This window comes from Colletotrichum scovillei, assembly GCF_011075155.1.
Source record: "Colletotrichum scovillei strain TJNH1 chromosome Unknown Contig00007, whole genome shotgun sequence".
NCBI classification, from domain to species: domain Eukaryota; kingdom Fungi; phylum Ascomycota; class Sordariomycetes; order Glomerellales; family Glomerellaceae; genus Colletotrichum; species Colletotrichum scovillei.
In genome coordinates this window covers 346,664-369,107 of record NW_023336265.1, presented here as the reverse complement: position 1 = coordinate 369,107, position 22,444 = coordinate 346,664, and the positions used below count along the sequence as shown (strand labels likewise).

Below are 22,444 nucleotides of genomic sequence, written 5' to 3'. Positions count from 1 at the left end.
CCGTGAGCGTGACGAAGGGAGTCGACATGCAGGTACAGGCAGAGAGGGGAGACTGGAGCCACACAAGAACACGGTAGACAACGGGAGAGACTCGGGATTGGGCTTCATTCGTTATGGAGTTGTGGCCATGGATAATGGAACGAGGTTGCAACGTGAAGTGTGTAAAATTACGAGGGAGGTTCGAAATGCCCACTGGCCTTAGTAAGCCAGGTATCTTGTATCCGTACCTTCAGAACTCGCAGATGAGAGGAAGGAGATACCCTCAATTACTCCAAATAAGGCAGGAAGGCACTTTCCCGTTTCCCCCGCTCTGAGGAGCACTTGCCTCAGGTCAAACACTCAAGGTACTTTATCGATGTAGTCGTGGCCCCTCCCCCAGATTGGCAGGGCCGATCGACACTGAGGGCCCTTTCCCCATGATTGCCATGAGCTCGGAACGGAATTAAGGCACGGATCAATACTTTGTGTACCAACGACTTCAAATTAAGGTAAGGTACCTTAACTTATGATGCTGTCAACGCAAAGAACACATGTTTCTCAACATCCACGATGGACAAACATGGACGAACCGGCAGCACACCAAGATGCTTCTTCCGCGCTACCTCACTGTGTAGGTATAAGCGACGGCCCCTCTGCTTAGCGTGCGCCGTTGACCCTTGTTCCCCATCTCATCCTCTCCCCGAATCCCATCCCATCCCATGCCCGTTTCGTCCCATGCCCGTTGCAACCGCCGGCTCTGGTTGGCCTGGCCTGACCTGATGTCTGCCGCTGCGGGATGGGGTAACTGTCACGACGCACCAATCCGATGGATTCTCGCTCCAACGACTCCAAGCCGGGGTCCGGGGCAAAGGGGGATGAAGCTGGCCTAGAGCTCCCGTCTGCTCACCTGGGGCACTCTTCCATTCTTTGGGTAAGTAAGTAAGGTGTCTCTTTTTACCCTCAACAGCGACTTGCTGCCCATCCTTGGCCATCCGACACCAACAACGCCATAGGATTGCTTCCTCCGCATTTTATTTTCCCTTCCCCCCCTCCTCCGCCTCGGTGATTCTCCCATAATTACTGCTCCACAGCCGTGCATTCGTCTCTTCTCGCCTTCTCTGTTCCGTCGTCTGCTCCCTTCTCCTACGGCACCTCCAAAGAAGTTGTGAAACACCGCGATACCTTCGAGCCTGGTCTGACTGACACCTTTCGCCTCGAGTCACGCACCCCCCGTTCAGCCGAACCTAATCGCATCGGTCCGGTCTTTGTCGATTCCAGCCTCGCAAACCGCCAGTGCATCGCAGCTATTTAGCCACCAAGCCCCCCCAAAGTCGCCGCTTCACTCATCCATCCACCCGCCTGAGCTGCGCTGTCGCGGCGCACCACCATCTGCCCACCACGTCTTCCACCAAGCTTCTTCGTCTCCAGACGCAGCACGCCATGTCCCCGTCGTCGACGGGTGACTCCCCGCGTTCGGCCACGGGCAACGGCAACGCGGGGAGGTCTTTTCCCGTCCCGTCGCGCGAGGCCTTCAACGTCGACGTTCCCTCACCTTCCATGACCAACGGCATCCACCCTCTCAAGTCGCCCGCCTCGCTCAAGGTGCAGAGAACGCCCAGTTTCAGCAGAGATGGCTTCCTAGGTTCCGTGCAAAAAGCCCGGAACATGTCTCAGTCCTCCGAGAACCGTCCCGATGCTCTGACCAATAGCATGCACAAGGCGCCCAGCGACGAGGGGTCCAACCCGCTAAAGAGGAGGAACACAGACGTTGGCGTCGACTACCCACGGAGGAGGGCCACCATTGCAGTATGTGAATTGATCAGTGTGAAAGACATTGTGAGCTGACCAACAACAGTGTGAAGTGTGTCGCTCCCGCAAGTCTCGCTGCGATGGCACAAAACCAAAGTGTAAGCTCTGCGCCGAGCTGGGCGCCGAGTGCGTCTACAGAGAACCCGGCATCAAGCTGGATGCCGGGGATAAGCTGATTCTCGAGCGCCTCAACCGTATTGAAAGCCTGCTGCAGATGAACATGGTCGCCGGACAGGGAAACGGCATCGCCATGAACCAAGAGTCGCCGTCGATGAGCAACGGATCAGGCCTCAACGGGGACAGCTTGATGGGCATACCAGGCTCAGGCAACGCCGTCTCCATCATCCCCAACGGCGGCCTGGGCACGTGGAACAACCCGACAAACATTTCAACCATGCCCAAGATGCATACGAACGCGGCGCTTCACCTATTGCAGTGGCCTCTTATTCGCGACCTCGTCTCTCGCCCCTATGACCCGCAAGTCTTGCTCCAGTTGGAAATGGCCCGCGAGCCTCTCCATTCGCTCACAAAGACGCCGTGTGTTGACCTGTCCAATACGACTGCCTACATCGAGGCCTACTTTGAGCGGGTGAATGTCTGGTACGCCTGCGTCAACCCGTACACGTGGAGAAGCCATTATAGAACAGCCCTCTCTAACGGCTTCCGCGAGGGCGCCGAGAGCTGCATCGTCTTGCTGGTGCTGGCCCTGGGTCAAGCGAGTTTGAGAGGCAGCATCTCACGCATCGTCCCGGGAGAGGACGCCCCTGGGCTGCAGTACTTTACGGCCGCGTGGGCGCTGCTGCCCGGTATGATGACGTCCAACAACGTCCTGGCGGCGCAGTGCCACTTGCTGGCTTCGGCTTATCTGTTCTACCTGGTGCGGCCCCTGGAGGCTTGGAATCTGCTCTGCACCACCAGTACCAAACTTCAGCTCTTGCTCATGTCCCCCAACAGAGTCCCGCCCAACCAGCGGGAGCTCACTGAGCGAATCTACTGGAATTCACTACTGTTTGAGAGCGATCTTTTGGCCGAGCTGGATTTGCCACACTCGGGCGTCGTTCAATTTGAGGAGAACGTCGGCCTTCCTGGCGGCTTTGAGGGTGAGGAGCAAGAAGCGATTGGCCGAGACGACCTCTGGTACTTCCTCGCCGAGATTGCCCTGCGGCGGCTCCTCAACAGGGTCAGCCAGCTCATCTACTCAAAAGACTCGATGGCTTCCACGACCAGCCTGGAGCCGGTGGTGGCGGAGCTCGACTTCCAGCTGACGCAATGGTACGAGAGCCTGCCGATGCCGCTGCAGTTCCCCTTCACCCGCACCCTCCTCTCCGATCCGGTGCAGACCGTGTTGCGCTTGCGCTTCTTTGCTTGCCGGACGATCATCTACCGCCCGTACATCTTGGCCGTATTGGACAATGAGCAGGCCGTCCTGGACCCCGCGGTGCGTGACAGTTGCCACAAGTGCCTGGAAGCCTCCATCCGGCAGCTGGAGCACATTTCACAACAGTAGGTCTCAATGCTGAATCATTTCTTGTCATAACGCTAACTCCCCGCAGTCACGCCGGACACATGCCGTACCTGTGGCAGGGAGCGCTCTCCATCGTATCGCAAACGCTACTGGTCATGGGTGCGACCATGTCACCCTCTCTGAGCAGTATCCTCCTCACCCTCGTCCCCCATAGGGAGACCATCGATCAGATCATCAACGACGTGGTCATGGAGATCGAGCGATACTCGACACTGGCCCCGAGTCTAAGCCTGGCAGCCGAGATCATCAAAGAGGCCGAAGTGCGAAGGAGGGCATACCTGAGCGGTTGAAAGCCGCTCGGCCCGCCCGCCCATTCGAATTGCATCTAGTTTTCTGCAGCGGGCCACCCATCTCAAGAGTGCGACCCGCGGCAGTCTCCAGCTCCACGTTCCTGACGGTGGGCCATCACCATGATCCTCCTGCAAACGACTCTGGGGTTGAGTGCCCCGCCGCCCATTTGGCCGGGAAAGCAGACGTACAGTCGCAGCAGCATCGAGCGTGCAAAGCTACACTGAACGGTGGAGGCATCCATCTGGGGTGCAGACAGAAATCCGGGGTCACGCCATCTGGAAATGGGGGTTGGACGCCGCCCTGCGAATTGGCGTGGCTTGGTTGGCGGGTAATACATGATCTTACACGGTATTCGGACCGAAGTCCCGGCACGACCACCCACACAGCCAATGAGCCAGCCTGGCGCCAACCCATTTCGAGATGGCTCTGCCGCCGACCCCCGAGAATAGAAAGAGAGAGGAAGAGGCGAGATGCTGTCACTTTTCACAGAGGGCAAGTCTGACGGGGTGGTTATTAGCACGCAGTGGCAGCACTCACAGTAGTACTCAGTGGCAGGATTTCGAGGTGGCTGGGATAACCGGCTCCAAGGCGCACGGGTTTGGGAGGAACAACATTTTACTTTGGGCGGCTCTATATGAGCCAGCCCTGGTATGTTTGGAGGACGGACAGTACACTTCTCTGGCCCGGGGACTTGGCTCCCAAAGAACAGGGCTGCCGAGATGTGGTGACATAGTAACTGTACAACATAGCACTGCCGATGAAGAAATACCCCATTTCCTGTCTGTACCTGGAGAAAGAAAGACGGCCCCAATTATCTATGCATCCATGGGCATGCGAATGTGACCATCTGGCCTGCGTTACAGCTGCAGACGTTAAACTCGACCTCGACACTACCCGACCGCGGCAACGTCCTGAATGCAGAAGGTCAATGTGTTTCGACCTAGATTGCGCGGTATCTTGCGATTCGCCCACTGGTGTACTGGGAGTCTGGGACGCGACCCCAACGACTCATCTATGCGGGGTAAAGTAGTCTGCCCCGCGGGGAACAAGGTGACTGAGGTGCATGCTCAAGGCAAGGTACGCGAAAGCGAAAGGGGCCTTCCGGTCACGCGGCTGCGCTGTGGCTGGTTCCTCGTCCATGTCCGCGTGATGCTGCGTGCGGTTGATATCCGGGTGAGGCATGTGAGGTCAATTCACATGGAATTCATGATGGCTTAGATACGGGACTCGGAGAGATGGATGTCTTTCCCGTCCGCAGCGCCGTGTCTCGCTCAGCGTCACAAGGGGGAGTACCGAAGGCCTACTATACGCCCCTGCTGATATGCCGCCGATGTATATACCGGATTGGCACCGCAGCGGCCGGATGGCACCGTGTACATGGGTCCCATCTTTTTAAGGAGTGCCGCATCTGCCGGCGCGGGGTGGGGCTATCGGAGCTGCATGGAACGGGATCACGGGGTGGGGTTTCCTGGCTGCGAGGGAAGGAGAAGACGGGATGGATCCACCAATCGATTTCGGGCTGGGTCCTGCCCGGGTTTCCAGAACGGTGATGCGAAGCAGCGAGTGTTGTAGTCTGTGGGTTTTTCTGCCCAGAAAGCCCAGCGCTAGGCTGTTTGGAATTTTCTTTTCTGCCTCGCTGGCGCGGGATGCGTTGCACGGCAGCGATGTCGGAGTATATCGAGGCACATGCGAGATTTGAAACCATGGAGCAGAGGATGCCGCCTACACGAGACTCGAGGCAGGCGGTCTGGTGTTTGGTAGGTCGTGGTGGTGTGGATTTATGGTCTAGGAAAGAATCGAGACGATTCGCCGGCCAAGATTGACTCAAGGAATCGATAGGATCGCAAAAAGAGATGGGAAAAAGCAAAAAGCAAAAAGCAAAACTAGTCGGTTAGTGGCCGATGTGTCGAGGCGGTCTGCAGACGCCAATGACTCGGGGGCCAGACAGAGGGTGTAACGGTCCGGGTCGGCCCCACCTGCGCCAATCGGCCCCGTGGGTAGCTCCGATCTACACTTTCTCGCAGCCCGGCCGAAAAGAGTGGACCAGGCACACCCAATTTCAGCACGCCCTGCAGTGGGTGCGAAGACGATGGAGATTTTTTTCATGATTAGGGTACAGGAGTCTGTAGACCCTCACGAAGCAAATTACGCATGAATAGCCAATGTTAACTGCAGTGCATGGCCCCCCCTTTCACGACATGAGACTGTCGGCCAAATCACAGCGTCCGTGTGCTGGGCCGGCACCGCTCCCGCGGGCTGGGATCCCTGTGGAACGGCTGGCGGTCACGGGTGGAATGCGAGGGCTGAGGCACGTGCGCTCCAGGTCTCGGTGCTGCGGTGAGCGCGCTTGAGGTGCGAGGTGCAGCACTGCAGCGCAGGTAGCGAGCTTAGGTAAGGCAGCTGAGGTGAGACTGGGAGGTGAGAGAGAGAGGAAACGGTGGCGGGCAGTCCCCTGCAGGGACGCTGAGTACAGGGGCTCAGCACCGCTAGCCTCCCACCAGTGCATCCACACACATTCCGTTAGGCTGGTTAGGTTCGCCTCATGGTTAGGTTTGGGCTGTCAAAGAGGCAGCCGCTCCCGCGCTGTAGGCGCACATCGGACTGGCCGCTAGCTGGGACGACTGTAAGACGCTTGTATGGACACGCGCGAGAGGGTTTTTGGGTGTCCGGGTGGTGGTGGTGCAGGGACTCTCGTGGTTTGTGGTGGGAGGCTGGAACGCGACGAACGAGCGGACCGGTCCATTTGAACACGAGGGCGGGTCAAACTGGACACTGAAAAATGAAAACCTGATGTCTGTTTCTGGATCTAAGGGGGGCAGAGTCAGACTCAGACAGAGAAGACAGAAGCAGATAGTATGGAGCAGCACGAGGCGGGCAGAGGCAGAGACAATTGGATCTCGTTGTACCAAGTAGACGTGGGATTGGATGTGAATGAGTGAACCTACCTACCTTAGTACCTTAGGTAACGACTGTACGGAGTACAGAGACCAAGAGATGGAGGAAGCGGAAAGGTGAAGCTCCCCGCCGCCCGCAATAGGGGCCAATCGGTTGCGCTGTGCCTCGGTGGCGCCCTGTTCCTCCCAGTGGCAGCTCTTTCCAGGTCGGGGCAATCCAATCCAATGACTCCTGAGACCTGAGTCGGCTGTCACAAACGTCCAACCTCACTCTTCTCTCTCTCTCTCTCTCTCTCTCTCTACTTCATACCGTCTCTTGTTCTCCCTCTCCCTCACCTCACTTGGACCTTGCTCCAAAGTCAAAGCTGCCAGCCCTCTCTCCTCTCTCGCACATGGGCCGATCCAACTAAGCTGATCCTTCAAACCGTGATCCATCGAACGTCGATATCCACTGTCTTCCCCCGTCCGACCAAACAGCTTCCGCTGCTGCCCGATTGATACCTCACCGAGGGGCACCAAAGACGAGAGACACGAGGCAAACCAGTCGCGGCTCGCCTTCGTCAGTTGCAGGACACATTCACGAGAAGGAGAAAAAAAAGGAACAGAGAAAAAAAAGCAGGGCGCGCAATATCACCGCATGTGCATGTCCGATATGCAACCCGCCATCCAAACCCAATCACCGCTCCACGGCATGCATTGAAGTCACCCACTCACGAGCAACCAGCTGTCAGGGTGCACGCAGTACGCAGCACATACAGCACATCCTTTCTCGACACTAAGCCTACCTTGTAGATCCAAGGCCGTGAGACCCTCACCACACGTCCACCCCCCCTCGACTCCCGACTCCCGCTACCGCTACCGCTCCCGCTCCCCTTTTTTTCCTCCACCACCCTCAAAACTCGTCGCACTCCCGGATGAGGCTGGCCCCAGCCCAATGGCCTATCGAGATGGCGCAGAGTTGCACAGGAGAACGAGCCGTCGGCGGCATCCTTCCAGCCCGCCGCAAATGGCCGACTATGATTGGCACCCGATCCCTCACCCTCACATGAGCCCTCACCCCAGCGTCGCTGCTGCTGAGTCCGCCTACGACCCGATGCCCTACCGGAGACCCAGAGACTTTATACAAGGGCCCGACAGCACGAGCTCACCCTCGCCCTTGGGAGCACCACCGAGAAGAATCGTAAAGCTCAGCAGTGCGCCTCCCACTCCAGGAGCCACGATGCCCAGAACCCCAAAAGCCGGTGCTCCGTATAGAAGGGGAAGGGTCCCAGTGGACAATGGCTACAAGACGTACGACGAGGAAGAGGAGGAGGAGGACAGCGAGGAAGAGTCAGACGACAGTGAGGAGGAGGAGGAAGAGTCCCCCCTGGCTAGACGCCGGCAGCAGCAGTCTTCCATTCGACACCGTAGCCGCAGCACCGCCCGTCACTCGAGGACGCGGCCGCCGGTCTACGAGTCGAGACGGTCTTCGAGGTATTCGCGGTCTGAATCCGAATCGGAGTCGGATGAGGACTCGGAAACGAGTGACTCATCCGAGGAAGAGAAGCGAGAGACACGGCGAGAAAGGGAAAGGCGGGACCGGGAGAGGTACCAAAAGGCAGCACGGCATGCTCAGACCGTTGTCGAGCGGCGGACACCCCCATCAGCCGATAACACAACCAAGCGCCGTAGAAAGATCAAGAAGATTATCTATATGGAGGAGGACGGCTCCACCGAGCCCACGCCGCGGCAGTCCCTGGGCGACCTCAGCCGCTCGTCTTCACGGCACCGCTCTCACCCGTCCTCGTCGCGTCCGGCATCCGAGAGGCACTATCCCAGACAGCATTCGTATAGCCCCGTGAGGAGATCGAGCCGTCATCATTCGTCGGCCAAGACGTACGAGATCTCTCAACCTCCCAGCGCCACCAAGAGGTTGGCGTACGAGATTCTTCCGGATAGGGGTCGTCTTGACGTGATTCCCAGTAGGCATTCCAGGAGACACCAGTCTCAGGTTGTGTACCCAGAGACGCGGTCGATCCGCCGCTCCAACACCGTATCAGGGGCATCGCATGTCACGTCGCACACGCGAAGCACGACTTCGTCAAGTAGGCCGGCGTCTACTTTGGTGGGAAACGTCCTCACGGGGAGCACCGTCTCCCGCTCGTCAGAGAAGCCAGGAGCCAGGTATGTTGTCTACGGGTGCATGCCTGCACGTCTGCACCAGCTAACATCATCCAGAGTCGAGTGCCTCATATGTATGGGAGAGTTCCAGCCGAGTAGAATCGCAAAACTCAAGTGCGGCCATCGACAGTGTGACGCGTGCCTCAAGAGACACTTTAAACTCTCCATCACAGATCCAACGCAGATGCCTCCAAAGTGCTGTGTCGCAAACATACCCTTGAAACACGTGGACCACCTGTTCACGCCCGAGTTCAAGAAGAAGTGGAATAGAAAGTTTTCAGAGTTCACGGCGGCCAACCGCATCTACTGCCCTTCGAGAAAGTGCGGCGCGTGGATAAAACCCGAACACTTCCGCAATGAAGGGGGCGGTCGCCAGTCCGCAAAGTGTGGCCAGTGCAAGACCAAAGTGTGCTGCTCTTGCAATGGCAAATGGCACTCATCGAGGGAGTGTCCCAGCGACGAAGAGACGACGAGGTTTCTAGACCACGCTAAAGACGAGGGATGGAAGATGTGCTACAAGTGCAGTCACATGGTTGAGCTCAAGGAGGGCTGCAACCACATGACATGGTAAGTGTTCTTTGGTATTTGGTCTGGATCTCCTGCTGACGCGTGATAGTATTTGCGGAGCACAATTTTGCATGGTGTGCGGTACCAAATGGAAGAGTTGCGATTGCCCTTGGTTCAATTACGAGACGGTCGAGGCGGAGCGGCTTAACGAGATGCATCGGCCGTTAGTGATGGGCCGAATGGAGCAGCCAGACCCGGGCACCGAGACCCCGAGAAGCGCGAGAAGTATCCGATCAGCCGGCGTGGGTCACACGACGCCTCGTTCGCGTTCCCAAGAGTACGACAACCGACTGATGCGGAGGTTCCAAGAGAACCGCGACGAGGACCTCGCGAGGACGATGCAGACGTACGAGCTCGATGACGCGTATGACCGAGGGTACGGGGACCTCGTTGGCATCGGCAACACGGCGGGCCACTTCATGAATGAGGACTATCGCAGAGACACGGACGTATTCGCATCCGCACCTATACCGCCTGCGCCAACGCCACCGACGGCGTTTGAGCGACCGCCGCCGACCGATTACATGTCGGGCGTCAACCGGGCGAGAGGCCTCCCCCAGGATCCTCTGGGGCAGCGACTGGCTGAGCGGTTCTCCGAGTCGCGGTCGAGTCCAGGTGGCCCCCGGCCGGGTATGATGGCGCCGCCGCCACTGCCACCGCTTGCGGCCATGACGGCTCCCATCATGGGTCCTCCCCCTCCCATGATGGGGCCGATGGCCATGGGCCCGCCGCCGCCGATGCCACCCCCGATGCCGATGCTGCGACGGCACACGATGGAAGATGAGTTGTACAACAGCGTCAGATCGATGCGGCCGTCCGAGCGGATGACGCCGGGGCGGATGATACACGACTACGAGATGGAGGCAGCGGCGCACGCGCACACGCCCCGGAGCCGGAGACGAATGCGAGAGGAGCCCAAGTCGTCGACGCTCGCCGGGCTCACGGGCATTGGCCGCGGCGTGAACCGGGTGCATGAATGGCGAAACTATGTGTGGCCTGGCCAGCCCGAGGGTGAACACGCGGTCGTAGCGTGATGCTTTACGACAGAGAAGGGGAGTCATCTTACGAACAGATAAAAAAAAACAAGCGAAATACAGGACACAGCACGACTTATGATTTTGCGATTTTTCCGGCCACGGTTCTGTTCCACATTGCGCGCGTTCGCGGGTTGCGGGTAGGCTGTCTGCTATTTTCATATGGTGATGGGGTGGGTGGGTTATTACTTTTGCATGTAATACTAAAGGCGTGATATATCCTCAGATGGAACATGGATTTAGGGGCGGGCGTGGTTTTCTCGGGGAATTATAGGTACAGCACGCAAGGTAGTGATGAAGTTTTAACGAAGCATAACACACAACCTGGACGTTCTTGTGCCTTGCCTTGTGTGCTTGCGTCGCTCAGGTCAGCACAGTAAAGCAGAGCACAGCTGGCTCGGCTCGTTTCTCATGTGAACTCTCCTGCCTCGGTCGGTTCGCCGTGAGTCTGTAGTTTGTGAGATTTGTGTTTGCTCGGATCGCGACCGTCTGATGTCGTGGGTCAGGCGAGACGTGGAGGATGCCTTTTTTGGGAGTATGAGCGGCTACGTTTATCTTACGAGTAATTTCTGTATGCTTTCTGGGTTTTGCTGGGGAGATTGGGTTTGTTTATGTTGATTTTGCTGTTTTGATGAGTTGTTGATGTCTTTGTTGGCATATGATGGAGTTTGTGGGGTGTGTGTGTGGTACTCTATGTGAGAGTGTATCAATCCCAAGCTTTGACTGTGTAGTTGTGTACGGACCTGGGTCCGGGGTTGCGACCGGGATTCAGTTCGTTGGACCTTGGATGTGGGAAACTGAGGCGTTTGGCTGACTCGTTTGGTATGGTTCATGTTGATGTTCCCCGTTGCGCGTTGCCCGTTCCCCGCTGGCTGGCTGGCTGGCTCGTGACGTGGACGTTTCGATGTGGATATGTGAGGTTTTTTGCATTGACGGGCTTATTTCGCACCATCTCAGGGCGGTGCTTGCCTGGGTTTTTGTGAGTGCTTGGCCACATCACATGTATTCCCGATCTCACTGGGTAGGGAATGAGATGGGATGAGATGAGATGTGTTGTAACCTATCGTTGCATTCAGCCGACGTGCTCGCATAGGTGAGCGCACGTCCGCGATGGAAAGTATGATGAGTTGGCAAGGTGAAGTGAAGTGAGTGGTACGGCACGTCGGATTTCCTCATGCGTTTGATCTCGGCCGTACACTGTACTCTGTAGATCTGTCAAGCCTGAGGTTCAGTGGTTGAGTGCAGAACAGAGTTTGGGGCAGCGTTGGAAGATGGATGAGACCCCCCACCAATGGACATCTCGATTCGATGTTCCATCGATGGGAGTCTGGCGTGGTTCACCCCGGTAAGGAGACGGCCTCCCATGTGAAATCTCGTGGCTACAACTGGGTGCTGTAGGACTGATGTGTAGTGTAAGGTCCCAGACGGTGGGGTTTTAGGCTGGACTGATCTTTTTGTGCTTGCGGCCTTGGCGGGGGGTTTAGGCTGGTGACAACCTGTGTCGAGAGAGGTATGGCATTTTCAACTTTTGCTTGTCATGAGTCGGTCATGATTTGAGAGAGACTTTGCACATAAGCCCGTCTACTACCTAATGTATATCTCATCCCTCTCACATATGAGCCTGTCTACTCGTGTGTGCATCATCTCCCTCACAAATCCTCCCAGATCGGATCGTGTAAATGCGTGTTCGATGACCTGATCTCATCGAGGCTCTACGAGGAGGGACCCTGCTGTGTGATGAGGCGACGAGAGCGTAAAGCACTGTGTCACTGTGAGTCCTCGTGAGGTGGACTCGTAGATTTCGGAGAGTTGCAATTTAAGGCGGGCATGGCGGGGTTGTAGACGAGGTATCTCTTGTATGACTGTGGTGCCAAAAAGTACTTGAAAGCTTAGCACTCGCTTGTTGTTCACAGACTGACGGGGAGGATGAAGAACTGGGACGGGAAGAGGGGGGGACCCAGGGCTGCCGAAAAGGCTTCGCCCTTCGCCCAATGACGTTGACGTCGTCTGTGCGTGCTGTACGCTCTTTAGCGGGCACCCAAACCGAAGCACCCACGCACTACGCACCAGTGGCACCCACCCCTGTTCCTGGTCTGCCGGATCCCTCGTGCTCTCTTTTTTGCCCATCGGCGCCATCGCTCTCGGGCTGCTCGCTGCATCTTGCTGGCCGCTCTCGTCGGGGAATTCGACATTCTACCTTATGCAAAGCTTCGCCCTGCCTTTACGTTGAGCCTTCAACCTGGAACCCGACATAACGTACCTTACCTCGTGCCAGCTGTACTATCCGGGGGGCACAGGGCCATTCAACCGCAAGCTCCGTGTTTCTCCTTTCCCCATCTTTACCTACACTCACCTACAAAGTCTACAAAGTATTCAAAGTACACCCTCCATCACCTTGGGTACGACCGTACGTATTCGTACTTTGTCACTCCGAATCCTCCTACCTCGGGTTACACCTCACATGCCCTCTCGAATTTTCCTCAGCCTTTGCCTCCGAATGCAAGACGATCCACGCGATTCCGGCTTCAGCACGTATTAAAACATCCCGAGCTCCAACCGTGCGATCCTCAGCTTCTTCACCCACAACTTCTCGTCGAAACTCCTCCCTACCCCCCGATTCGAACCACCCAGAGATGACGGCGTCGACAACGAACCGAAAGTAGAGAACCTCCCCCCACCCCCGGCAGCACAATGCTCCTCGTATACCAGGTCGGGAGCGTCAAGATCGGAGAGGTCGTCCGCTATACCGTCACCTACACGCCTTCCCAGGACCGAATCCTGCCCTCGCCCGAGCGGCTCTACCTGCGCGTCCGCAACACCTCGGCCATTGCCCTGCGCGCAGCCTTTGTCCATGGTCCCTACACGCTGGGCGCCGCCGCCTACCCGTCCAACTTCAACCCCAACGTCAAGTTTGCGAACCCGCGCCGCTATGGCGTGCCCGAATTCGAACCCATGCTCAAGGCCGGCGGCTCGTGGGAGTGCGAGCTGGTCGTGCCGGAACACATAAGGCAGAGCGCGGGTACCGGAGGTGGCGCACATTTCGGCGGCGGCGGCGGCGGCGGCGCATCCGGGGCACCCGGGGAAACCGAGACCGAGTGCGCCTCGTGGATCGTCGAGGTGTCGTCGCAGGTCATCTTCTCCACCTCGGCCGCCGTCGGGTACGAGGTCACCATTGCGAGGGATGCCAAGTCGCTCAACCTCAGCTCGTCGCTGCCCGTCATCGGCGGCCAGGCGCAGGTCCCGCAGCCCGGCAAGGTCGCCGACCACCAGCAGAGCATGGGCGCCAAGGACGGCCATCATCCGGCGCAGCCGAAGGGCGTCTTCTCCAAGGCGATACGGCTCAAGGTCGAGGACACGGCCGCGCTGTGGAATACCCCGAGGCTTCCGGGCTGGGACGACCTCAACATTGACCGCCTCAAGAGCCGCGCGAAAAAGGACCAACCCGTGGAGAGCGTTGTCACCCAGGATAGGCAGCCTGACGGAAAGCCAGAAATCAAGCAGAAAAAGGTGCACCTGGTCGTCCTCACCCATGGCCTGCACAGCAACCTGGGCGCGGATATGCTATACCTGAAAGAGAGCATCGACCAGACGGTAGCACAGGCAAAGATTGATGCCAAGGCCCGGCGTGCCAAGGAGCGCGCCGACAAGACGGACAAGGGAGAAGACAAGACCCAAGATGACAGCCCTGCAGAAGACGACGGGGACGACGAAGAGGTCATTGTGCGTGGCTTCTCGGGCAACGCCACAAAGACTGAAAGGGGTATCAAGTACCTGGGTAAGAGACTGGCTAGGTACATCTTGTCCATGTCGTACCCCGACCAGCCATTCCTGCCCTCAAAGAAGGGACACGCAGAGTCCGCCGTCTCTGCCGTGTTCAACAAGCCAGACTCAGACAGCAGCAAAGCGGCCCACAAGCACAGCACGATACACGAAAAGGAGTCGGACGAGAAGCGTCCGTTCAAGATTACCAGCATCAGTTTCATTGGACATTCCCTCGGGGGCTTGATTCAGACATACGCCGTTGCATACATACAAAAACACTCGCCCGAATTCTTCACCATTATCAAACCAATCAACTTTGTCGCCCTCGCCACACCCTTCCTCGGCCTCAGCAACGAGAACCCTCTGTACGTCAAATTCGCCCTCGACTTTGGCCTGGTCGGCAGGACGGGTCAGGATCTCGGTCTCACGTGGCGAGCGCCCACCATTGCGAGGAGCGGGTGGGGAGCCATTGTCAGCAACCTGGGCGAGAGCGCACACAAGAGGGTCATGGGTGAGGTGCAGCCCGAGTCGAAGCCTCTGCTGCGGATTCTGCCGACGGGCCCCGCGCATACCGCGCTCAAGAAGTTCCGCAACCGTACGGTCTACTCCAACGTTGTCAACGACGGCATCGTGCCGTTGCGGACGAGTTGTCTCTTGTTCCTGGATTGGCAAGGACTGGGACGTGTGGAAAAGGCACGGCGGGAGGCTGGCTTGGTTGAGACGTTGGTTGGGGCCGGCTGGGCTGAGCTGACGGGCGGCAGTTTGGCACCGACACCGAGGAGATCTAGCGCATTTCTGCCACCAGACGAGGGAGAGGTGTCGGACGATCACTCTGGGAATATCACGCCTACAGCGCCGACGGATGCCGTTGAAGTACCGCAGCCACCACAAAATGCCATGGTCGAGGATGACCGAGCGAGTCTGCGGTCGGTGCCCACGCCGTTCAACGAGAGCGGCCCTGAGGATGCCAAGGATACAAGTAGCGGCCCGTTTGCCGGCTTCTTCTCCCTGTTTAAAGGCAGCGAGCAGACGCAGGCCAAGACGCAATCAAAGACGCCCAGCTTGTCCAATAAGCAAAACAAAATTTACAGGCGCAGTCAGACGATCAACTTTGACGAGATCCCGCAGACGTCAGGCACAAAGGTCACTGCGGGACACGAGCTGGAGCGGGACCAACAACACGTCGCGCCGCCGAGGACGAGCTTCTTCGAATCTGCGCACGACTTGATCAACCCCAAGATCCCGACGACGGAGTACATTATTGATCCCTCCAAGCGGCCCAGAGCAATCTTCCACGACCGAGTGTACCACCCGAGCGACATACCGCCTCCCCCGCTGAAGAAGAAGCCCACCGGATCGCTGGCGTCTCGGAGAAGCACGTTCCGAAGGGCTGCCTCGACGGGGTCTGGCGGCTCGAGGACCAGCACGGACTCGTCGCCGCACCCGTCGCAGCGCTTCTCGCACGAGGGCACGATGGACTCGACGCGGGACTACGATGACACGATCAATACGAACCCCGACAAGGGTCCCGACGAAGAGATCGACGGGTCGCAGATGCGGGTCGAAGAGAAGATTGCCCGGGCCTACCACCGCGGTCTGGCGTGGCGCAAGGTGTTGGTGAAGCTGGAACCCGACGCGCACAACAACATCATCGTGCGTAGGATGTTTGCCAACGCCTACGGCTGGCCTGTCGTGAAGCACCTGGTCGACGCACACTTTAGCGACTCCGCTACGGCGAGAACGCGCGACGAGGACGAAGGGTCCGGCGAGCTTGCACTGGACATGGGCCAGGCGCCGAATAAGTACGGCGACGAGGTCAGGGATAGCGGCGTCGGGTCGACGGGCGGCGATGGGTCCGACGAGAGGCCGATCGCGGGCATGTTGTCTCCCAATTCGCAGCGGGAAGCGGCGGACCGGGTGCCGGATATGCAGGCGCCGCCTAAACGGCGCTCGTCATCGCGCAGCTCATCGGCCAGCCCACCGAGGATCACGCGGGCGACGAGGCCGCAGCGGCCCGAGAGGGTTGACTCGATGACGTGGAGCGATCGGGACTGGGCGGACGACAGCGACGATAGTGAGACGACGGCGACGACGGCGAGCGTCAAGAGTCCTGTAGTGGCGGATTTTAAGGACAAGGAGGGGGGTCACCGGTCGTCGACGCCGCTGGGTGGGTGGAATTGGACGGAGAAGATTGTGGGGAGGGGAGGATCGAGCCGCAAGACGTCGCCCAAGCCGGAGACTCGGGATGATGGTAAAGCTGTCGAGGGTGTCAAGCCTGATGTCAAGGCCCCGATTAAGGCTGGCGACAAGGCCGATGTCAAAGTCGACGTTAAAAACGATGCCGTCAAGAGCGACGATGTCAAGAGCGACAATGTCAAGAGCGACGATGTCAAGAGCATTGACAGCGGCGTCGACTAATGACGGGTGGTGAGGGCCGGCGTGCACATGAGAAATACCTACATTACATACATGCTTTAATCGATGAGATCACGTTTTGATGACTTATTTGATCATGAGACTTACTGTGTAAAGTGACAGTTATCATGAGAGTGATGAGTGTGGTATCAACCGCCGGACAACACTGAGATGTCGTTGCAAGTCGTTAGTGGGGTACAAACCTACACAATCAAAGACCACTGCAAGACATGTATCTGGCTATCAGGAGATGGGCATACGGGACCCCTGCAACAGCCCGCTTGCGTCATCGGAGAGTGGAAACTCACTTACAAACATCTTTTCACTTACAAACTCGGTCTCACCCTCCGGAGACAGGACAAATACAGTCGATCATGTCAATGAGACCGCCGTCTCTGAGACTCCTCAATGGAGTCGCACGGATCTCTCAAAGAGGCTTCTCAACCTCCCCCGCGAGAGCCGCCGACTTCACCCACGTAGTGAGTTTCCCGGACCCTTCAGTTTCCCGATACCAAACATCAAAATCATACTCACAACCTCACAACACCGAATCTCAAATAACAACTGTACTAACACGCCCAGGTCATCGGCGGCGGCGCAGTAGGCCTCGCAACGTCCCACCGCCTCGCAACCCGCCCAGACACCACGACCCTCCTCCTGGAACGCCACACCGCCGTCGGCACCGAAACGTCCTCCCGCAACAGCGAGGTCATCCACGCGGGGATATACTACCCGCCAAACACCCTCAAAACGGCCCTCTGCGTCCGCGGGAAACACCTCTTGTACGATTTCTGCGCAAAGCACCACGTCGGACACGCCAACACGGGGAAATGGATCGTCGCGCAGAACGACGTCCAGCGGGAGGCGCTGCAGCGCGTGCACGATTTTTGCACGAAGGAGATTGGCGTGCCTGTGCGGTGGGTAGGTGACGAGGAGGCGAGGAGGGAAGAGCCCGAGGTGCGGGCGCTCGCTGGCGTGCTGGAGAGTCCCACGACGGGGATCGTCGATTCGCATGGCTTGATGGTCGCGTTGAACGGGTTATTCGAGGACGCGGGGGGTGTCGTCGCCTTGAATTCTCACGTCGTGGGCGTGCGTCCACTAGGGCAAAAAGGAAGCCAGGGGTGGGAGGTCAGCGTGCGCGATCCGTCGACGGGGGAGACAAGCGCCGTCACGGCGGAGGTGCTCGTCAACGCGGCCGGGCTAGGCGCCGTGGACGTGCACAACATGATTGTGCCAGCCTCCCAATGCAGGGAAATGTTTTACGCAAAGGGAAACTACTTCTCCTACTCCGGCGGCAGCAAGCCCGCCCCCAAAGTCAAGAGACTCATCTACCCGGCCCCCGAACCCGGCGCCGGCGGACTGGGAACGCACCTGACGCTCGACCTCGCGGGCCGGGTGCGCTTCGGGCCGGACGTGGAGTGGGTCGATTCGCCCGACGACCTGGCCGTCAACTCCGCGCGGCTGCCCGAGGCCGTGGAGGCGATTAAAAAGTACTTGCCTGGTCTCGATGCCGGTGCCCTGGTGCCGGATTACGCGGGGATACGGCCCAAGCTGGGGCGGAAGCAGGCCGTTGCCGATGGCAGCGGGTTCCACGATTTCATCGTCCGGAAGGAGGACGGGTACGAGGGGTGGGTGAATCTGCTGGGCATTGAGAGTCCCGGGCTGACGAGCTGCTTGGCGATTGCGGAGCGGGTGGATGAGATCGTGTACGGGTAATGGCACGATAGCACGATGGCACGAAGTGGGCAAAGTGTGATATGGCTGTTCATTCTGTGTCTCCGACGCAGATCCAAACCGAAACGCTACACTATCCTATGCTCTGCCATGTATTACACGGAAAAAATGGACCAGAGCGCATCAGATAAGGTCCAACCACATGTTACAGTAAATACCAAAATGACGCTGCAGACTTTTCATAGAGAATGCGTGTGTAGATGTCGACCCTACCCAAATCATAAATCATGCAAAACTCCGCGACGCCGTTACCCCCAGGGCAGCTGTGTCATTTTCGGCTGTACAGTCAATCCCATCATTCCAAACGCCAGCCAAGAACACTGTAGACTTCATACTACCGCAACGTCAAGCTGGGCTGGAACTTGCGGCCTTGAACGTCGACGTGGAACTCGTAAATGCCGTTTTCCGCACCAACGTACCTGCTCGGTCAGCTTCATTCAGTTTCACGCCAAAAGACAACTTACAAGACTCTGCCATCCTCGCTCCACGAGATACCGGCCGTGTTGTCGGGCTCGGGAGGTGCTTCATGGACGCCGCGCTCGGCCATTCGCTGCTCGGCCCGTCGGCGCAGGAATTGGTTGCGCTCTACTTGCCGCAGAAGGTCATGGTCGCGCTCCATCTCACGCAAGTTGACACTATTCAGAAGCGGAAGGATTTCCCTGTTACGGTCCTGAACGGCTTGCCGGAGATCCTGGATGTTGCTCTCAAACGACATGGTGTAGAGCGCTTCCAGGTCCGCCCAGCCACTGCCCGCCGGTGTCAGGCTGCGCAGACCGCTTGATCCGCCACGCTGTGTTGTCGCCAACGCTTCACTCGGGTGTGTGCTTGCCGGACGCCGCGGTGGATGGGGAGCCGCCAGACCGAGGTCTCGATCTGAGCTGGACTGCAAGTCCATTGTGCCGTCCCGGCCTGAGTTGGACTGCAGAATAAGACGCTGGGCCGTACGTATGCGTTCCTGCGCCCGCTCTCTCGAATCACGAATGTTGCCGAGGAGGTCGCCAATGGCCCTGGACACATTTTGATTCGAGTCATTACTGGGCTCACCCGCCTCATGATCTAGCGCTCGGCGCGCCGCGATTCTCTGTGCCCTCTGCGCTTGGATATCCCACTGCGCATTCAGCCGTGGTCGTGCCATTGTTTCGGGGTCGATACGGGCACCTCTTCCACCCATGGGAGGCATGCCGCCAAAGAACTGTGGCGATTGTTGCTGAGACGTCTGCTCGGCCATGCGCGCCGCGATTCGGTCCCTCTGCTCCCTCCGCCGGCGGTCCTCCTGCAGAGCCTCAAGCACCCGCGTCTCGTCGGGTGTGAGTGCTAGGTGCTGGCGCCCTGGACCGTCGAGTCGCCGTCGCCGGCTATCGCTGGCCTCTGGCAGGATGGATGACAGAGTATCGTTCGGTTCGCTGCGACCCTCTAGTAGCCGCGGGTCAATCGTGGCACGATCCAGGACGGGGATTTGGTCGTACTCGTCGGTGGCGCTGATGTCCAGAATTTGACGCTGCACAAACCCGCCCCTTATATCCGCGATACCAACGTGGCTGCGGTCTTCGGTCCAAGCCAGGAGGTCATACGGTCCAGGGCAAAAAGCCATGTCGCGGACTGCGCCCGACCCAGCCATCGGCCGCGACGACGTAAAGGATGTGAGCAGCGGATCGGCAACGTCCGGATCGGTCAGGCTCGCAACGTCAAACACCGAAATGGTGCCGTATTGTGTCCCGACAGCGAGATAGGCCCCCGTGTTGGAAAAACACGCCGCAAAACTTCCCCTGCTGTCGGAGCTGTCGTCGCGGCGCTGGCTCTTGAGCAGAATCTTGCCACACAGCTCCCAGCGGTACTCCACCTTGTCGTCGTTCCTGAATGGGCCGTTCTCATCGATTGGTGCCTCTGTACGATGGTGAATGTACAAATAAGGGTCGTCGAGGATTGCGCACAAGAGGCGGCCGTCGGGCGAGATGATGGCTCGATTGACGTAGTCGGGATACGTCACTATATCCAGAGGCTCGACCTTGTCCTGGTTGTCAAAGTCGCGCAAGCCGACCAGAACGACCGTCTTGTCATTGTTTGCCAGGACGGCGGCGGACTCCGTGTACGCTCCGTGATGCATGGGACCAGCTGCTGGTGGAAACCACATGGTTATGCAGTTGACGCGGTCGCGCGCGAGCTTTTGGCTTTTTGCAATAACGCTCTTGTCCAGCCTGCTGCTCATATTCAGCCGCCGCGATTGGCTGAGGAGCCCAAAGACGGTATCTTGCGGTCGAGGGGATTCGGAGTCGGTGCCCATGCCGAGGGGTAACCTTGCGTCGGGTTCCAGGTTGAGTTGCAAATCGAGATTGTTATCGTCATCGCTAGCGCTGTCCATCTGGATCGCCGTGAACTCGCCCGTCTCTCCTCCGCAACACACCCAGCCGTTCTCAGCGACTAGACATCGCGGCGAAAAGGAGAGGAACTTGACCGTCTCGCACTCCTTGGTCGTCGTGTTGAGCCGCTGGACATGGTTGCTGCCGGCGCCTCCGGGGAAGTAGACGAGGTTTCGTTTCTCGGCGCTGATGAGCGATCGTAGTTGCCAGTGTCTGTAGGTGGTTAGTACGTGAGGGATGTGATGCGTGCGTGGAAGTGGATGAAGACGCACTGGGATCGGACAGGGATGCGGTAGTGTTTCCGCGGCTTCTTGGAGATCAAGTCGTTTGTCGGATAGTATCTGCTACAGTCAGTTTGGCATGGTCGGAATAATTGTATTGGAAAACATACGACACGCCATCTTTCACAGCCATGATGGCTTATGGAGTGGCCAGAGGATTCGTCCGTCGGAAAGTAAACATGTAGGTGCCGAGGCACGCGTATCGGGGCAGAGTCGCCAGTGCAATCAATCCCACCCGCGTGCTAAGCGATAGCAGTGACGACAGGCCGGTGACTACACAGCGACCGATGAAGCCGTGGGATGATTCGGGGTGTCGGATGTTTGGGGACGATGCGATGTGAATTGCGCGAGACGAGAGGCAACTTCCCGCATGACGTCCGTGTATGGCAGGAGGGGCCTGTTCTGCTTTTCGCCTTCGTCCTGGTTGGTTGGCGGCGCTCTGCCGCAGAATACAGTGGTAAGCTACCACCTTGGGTACTTTAGAAGGGGCGACCAGGGAATACCTCTGCAGCACGTACCTTAGGCCAGTGCCTCGGGACGGGAGCTTGGGCTGCTGCTTACCCAACGAGGCACATTGCTTACCCGTTGGAGTCTTCCACCTTCCCTAAGCACCTTAGGCAAGATACTAGGCAAGTACCTCATCAGCAAGTAGTCCGGGGTCTAGACAGGCGTCCAATCCAATTGTTGGTTAATTTTCTTAGCTAAAAGACGCCATTTGGACGGGGTTTTCTAGCGCTTGAATGGAGCGTCTTGGTGCACCCAAGTAATTAGTATCAAACCACCTCGATGCGACCGCAACCTATGGTAAGGTCGGCTTTGCTTCTCCATCAAAGTTGGCAAATGACCGTACAGCCTCATCCACCAATCGTGAATTCCCATCTCAAAGTTAACAGTCCTCGTTGCGATCCGTGACCTGGACTCGCTCTTGGGTTGGTACATCCGACAGATCTCAGCCATCCTAGCCTCAGTCGGACTTGATTCGAAAGGAACGCAGAGACAGGAAAGGAGGCTGGATTCTCAATTCATACGGCTCTCGGATGGACAGGCGTCCACTCGTCAATGTCAATGAGAACCGCAGTGACGTGGGAGTGCATCCTTGAATGATTGAGCTGAATAGGTGACTTGTAGATTACCAAGGAGATAAAGTAGTACTTCACACTTTTAAAATGGACACTAGAGTCCATGAGCGTCTTGCTTGAAATAGATCTTGAATGACGGGCCAGCGCATGCGAAAACGTGCTCTACCATGTTGTGGTTTCGAAATCCCCCAACCGACGCCAAAGCACCATCGTCAATCAGTTTGGAGTTCTGCTGATTCTCTGGCTTGTGAATCCTCCAATTCAGTGTGCGGTCAAAGTACCCGAGAGCCACATCGGATGAAAGGGGGAGATATTATTCATGCAAGCAAGACCCGAGAACTTTGACTGATACGTTGGATACGCCCGAGAAGAGACAACAGGAAGCTGCGTTGCGCCAGGTCTTGATCCGACCTCGGGGTATCCAGACCCACCTCCGGATCCACTTTTCGGGACCGGAAGCGCAGCCGTCGGGGCCTGCTGGATCGGGTGTACCTTCCGCGCTGCCGGTGGACCTCTCCAGCTTTTCTCTGCGCAGTTCCTCAAGCGCAGAGCAGAAG

The 22,444-nt window shown here is 57.9% G+C and overlaps 5 protein-coding genes across 5 annotated transcripts; 4 read left to right on the top strand and 1 right to left on the bottom strand.

Moving 5' to 3' along the window:
* Positions 1 to 931: 931 nt before the first annotated feature.
* HER10_EVM0006230 (uncharacterized protein) lies at positions 932 to 4,361 on the top strand. The gene is made up of 3 exons (XM_035475822.1): positions 932 to 1,785; positions 1,835 to 3,291; positions 3,342 to 4,361. Exons 1-3 carry the CDS (start codon positions 1,420 to 1,422, stop codon positions 3,601 to 3,603), a joined length of 2,085 nt encoding a protein of 694 aa, XP_035331520.1. The 5' UTR covers positions 932 to 1,419; the 3' UTR covers positions 3,604 to 4,361.
* Positions 4,362 to 6,757: 2,396 nt separating this feature from the next.
* HER10_EVM0004935 (uncharacterized protein) lies at positions 6,758 to 10,735 on the top strand. Its single transcript, XM_035474562.1, has 3 exons — positions 6,758 to 8,661; positions 8,716 to 9,225; positions 9,275 to 10,735. The coding sequence occupies exons 1-3, from the start codon at positions 7,433 to 7,435 to the stop codon at positions 10,257 to 10,259; spliced, it is 2,724 nt and encodes a 907-aa protein (XP_035331442.1). The 5' UTR covers positions 6,758 to 7,432; the 3' UTR covers positions 10,260 to 10,735.
* Positions 10,736 to 12,393: 1,658 nt separating this feature from the next.
* On the top strand, positions 12,394 to 16,507 carry HER10_EVM0000475 (uncharacterized protein). The gene has a single exon (XM_035470255.1). It carries the CDS (start codon positions 12,951 to 12,953, stop codon positions 16,437 to 16,439), a length of 3,489 nt encoding a protein of 1,162 aa, XP_035331150.1. The 5' UTR covers positions 12,394 to 12,950; the 3' UTR covers positions 16,440 to 16,507.
* A 303-nt stretch (positions 16,508 to 16,810) lies between these two features.
* Positions 16,811 to 18,152, top strand: HER10_EVM0001629 (FAD dependent oxidoreductase; the record flags this gene model as incomplete). Its single annotated transcript, XM_035471372.1, has 2 exons — positions 16,811 to 16,915; positions 17,019 to 18,152. 2 exons carry the CDS (start codon positions 16,811 to 16,813, stop codon positions 18,150 to 18,152), a joined length of 1,239 nt encoding a protein of 412 aa, XP_035331222.1.
* A 352-nt stretch (positions 18,153 to 18,504) lies between these two features.
* On the bottom strand, positions 18,505 to 20,941 carry HER10_EVM0012487 (uncharacterized protein; the record flags this gene model as incomplete). Its single annotated transcript, XM_035481881.1, has 4 exons — positions 18,505 to 18,589; positions 18,635 to 20,740; positions 20,800 to 20,868; positions 20,919 to 20,941. 4 exons carry the CDS (start codon positions 20,939 to 20,941, stop codon positions 18,505 to 18,507), a joined length of 2,283 nt encoding a protein of 760 aa, XP_035331934.1.
* Positions 20,942 to 22,444: the final 1,503 nt, after the last annotated feature.

Coding starts and splice junctions, on each gene's coding strand:
- HER10_EVM0006230 (XM_035475822.1), top strand. CDS start 1,420: ATGTCCCCGTCGTCGACGGGTGACTCCCCGCGTTCGGCCACGGGCAAC. Junction 1,786..1,834: donor GGAGGAGGGCCACCATTGCA/GTATGTGAATTG, acceptor GACCAACAACAG/TGTGAAGTGTGTCGCTCCCG. Junction 3,292..3,341: donor CTGGAGCACATTTCACAACA/GTAGGTCTCAAT, acceptor AACTCCCCGCAG/TCACGCCGGACACATGCCGT.
- HER10_EVM0004935 (XM_035474562.1), top strand. CDS start 7,433: ATGGCCTATCGAGATGGCGCAGAGTTGCACAGGAGAACGAGCCGTCGG. Junction 8,662..8,715: donor TCAGAGAAGCCAGGAGCCAG/GTATGTTGTCTA, acceptor AACATCATCCAG/AGTCGAGTGCCTCATATGTA. Junction 9,226..9,274: donor GGCTGCAACCACATGACATG/GTAAGTGTTCTT, acceptor GACGCGTGATAG/TATTTGCGGAGCACAATTTT.
- HER10_EVM0000475 (XM_035470255.1), top strand. CDS start 12,951: ATGCTCCTCGTATACCAGGTCGGGAGCGTCAAGATCGGAGAGGTCGTC.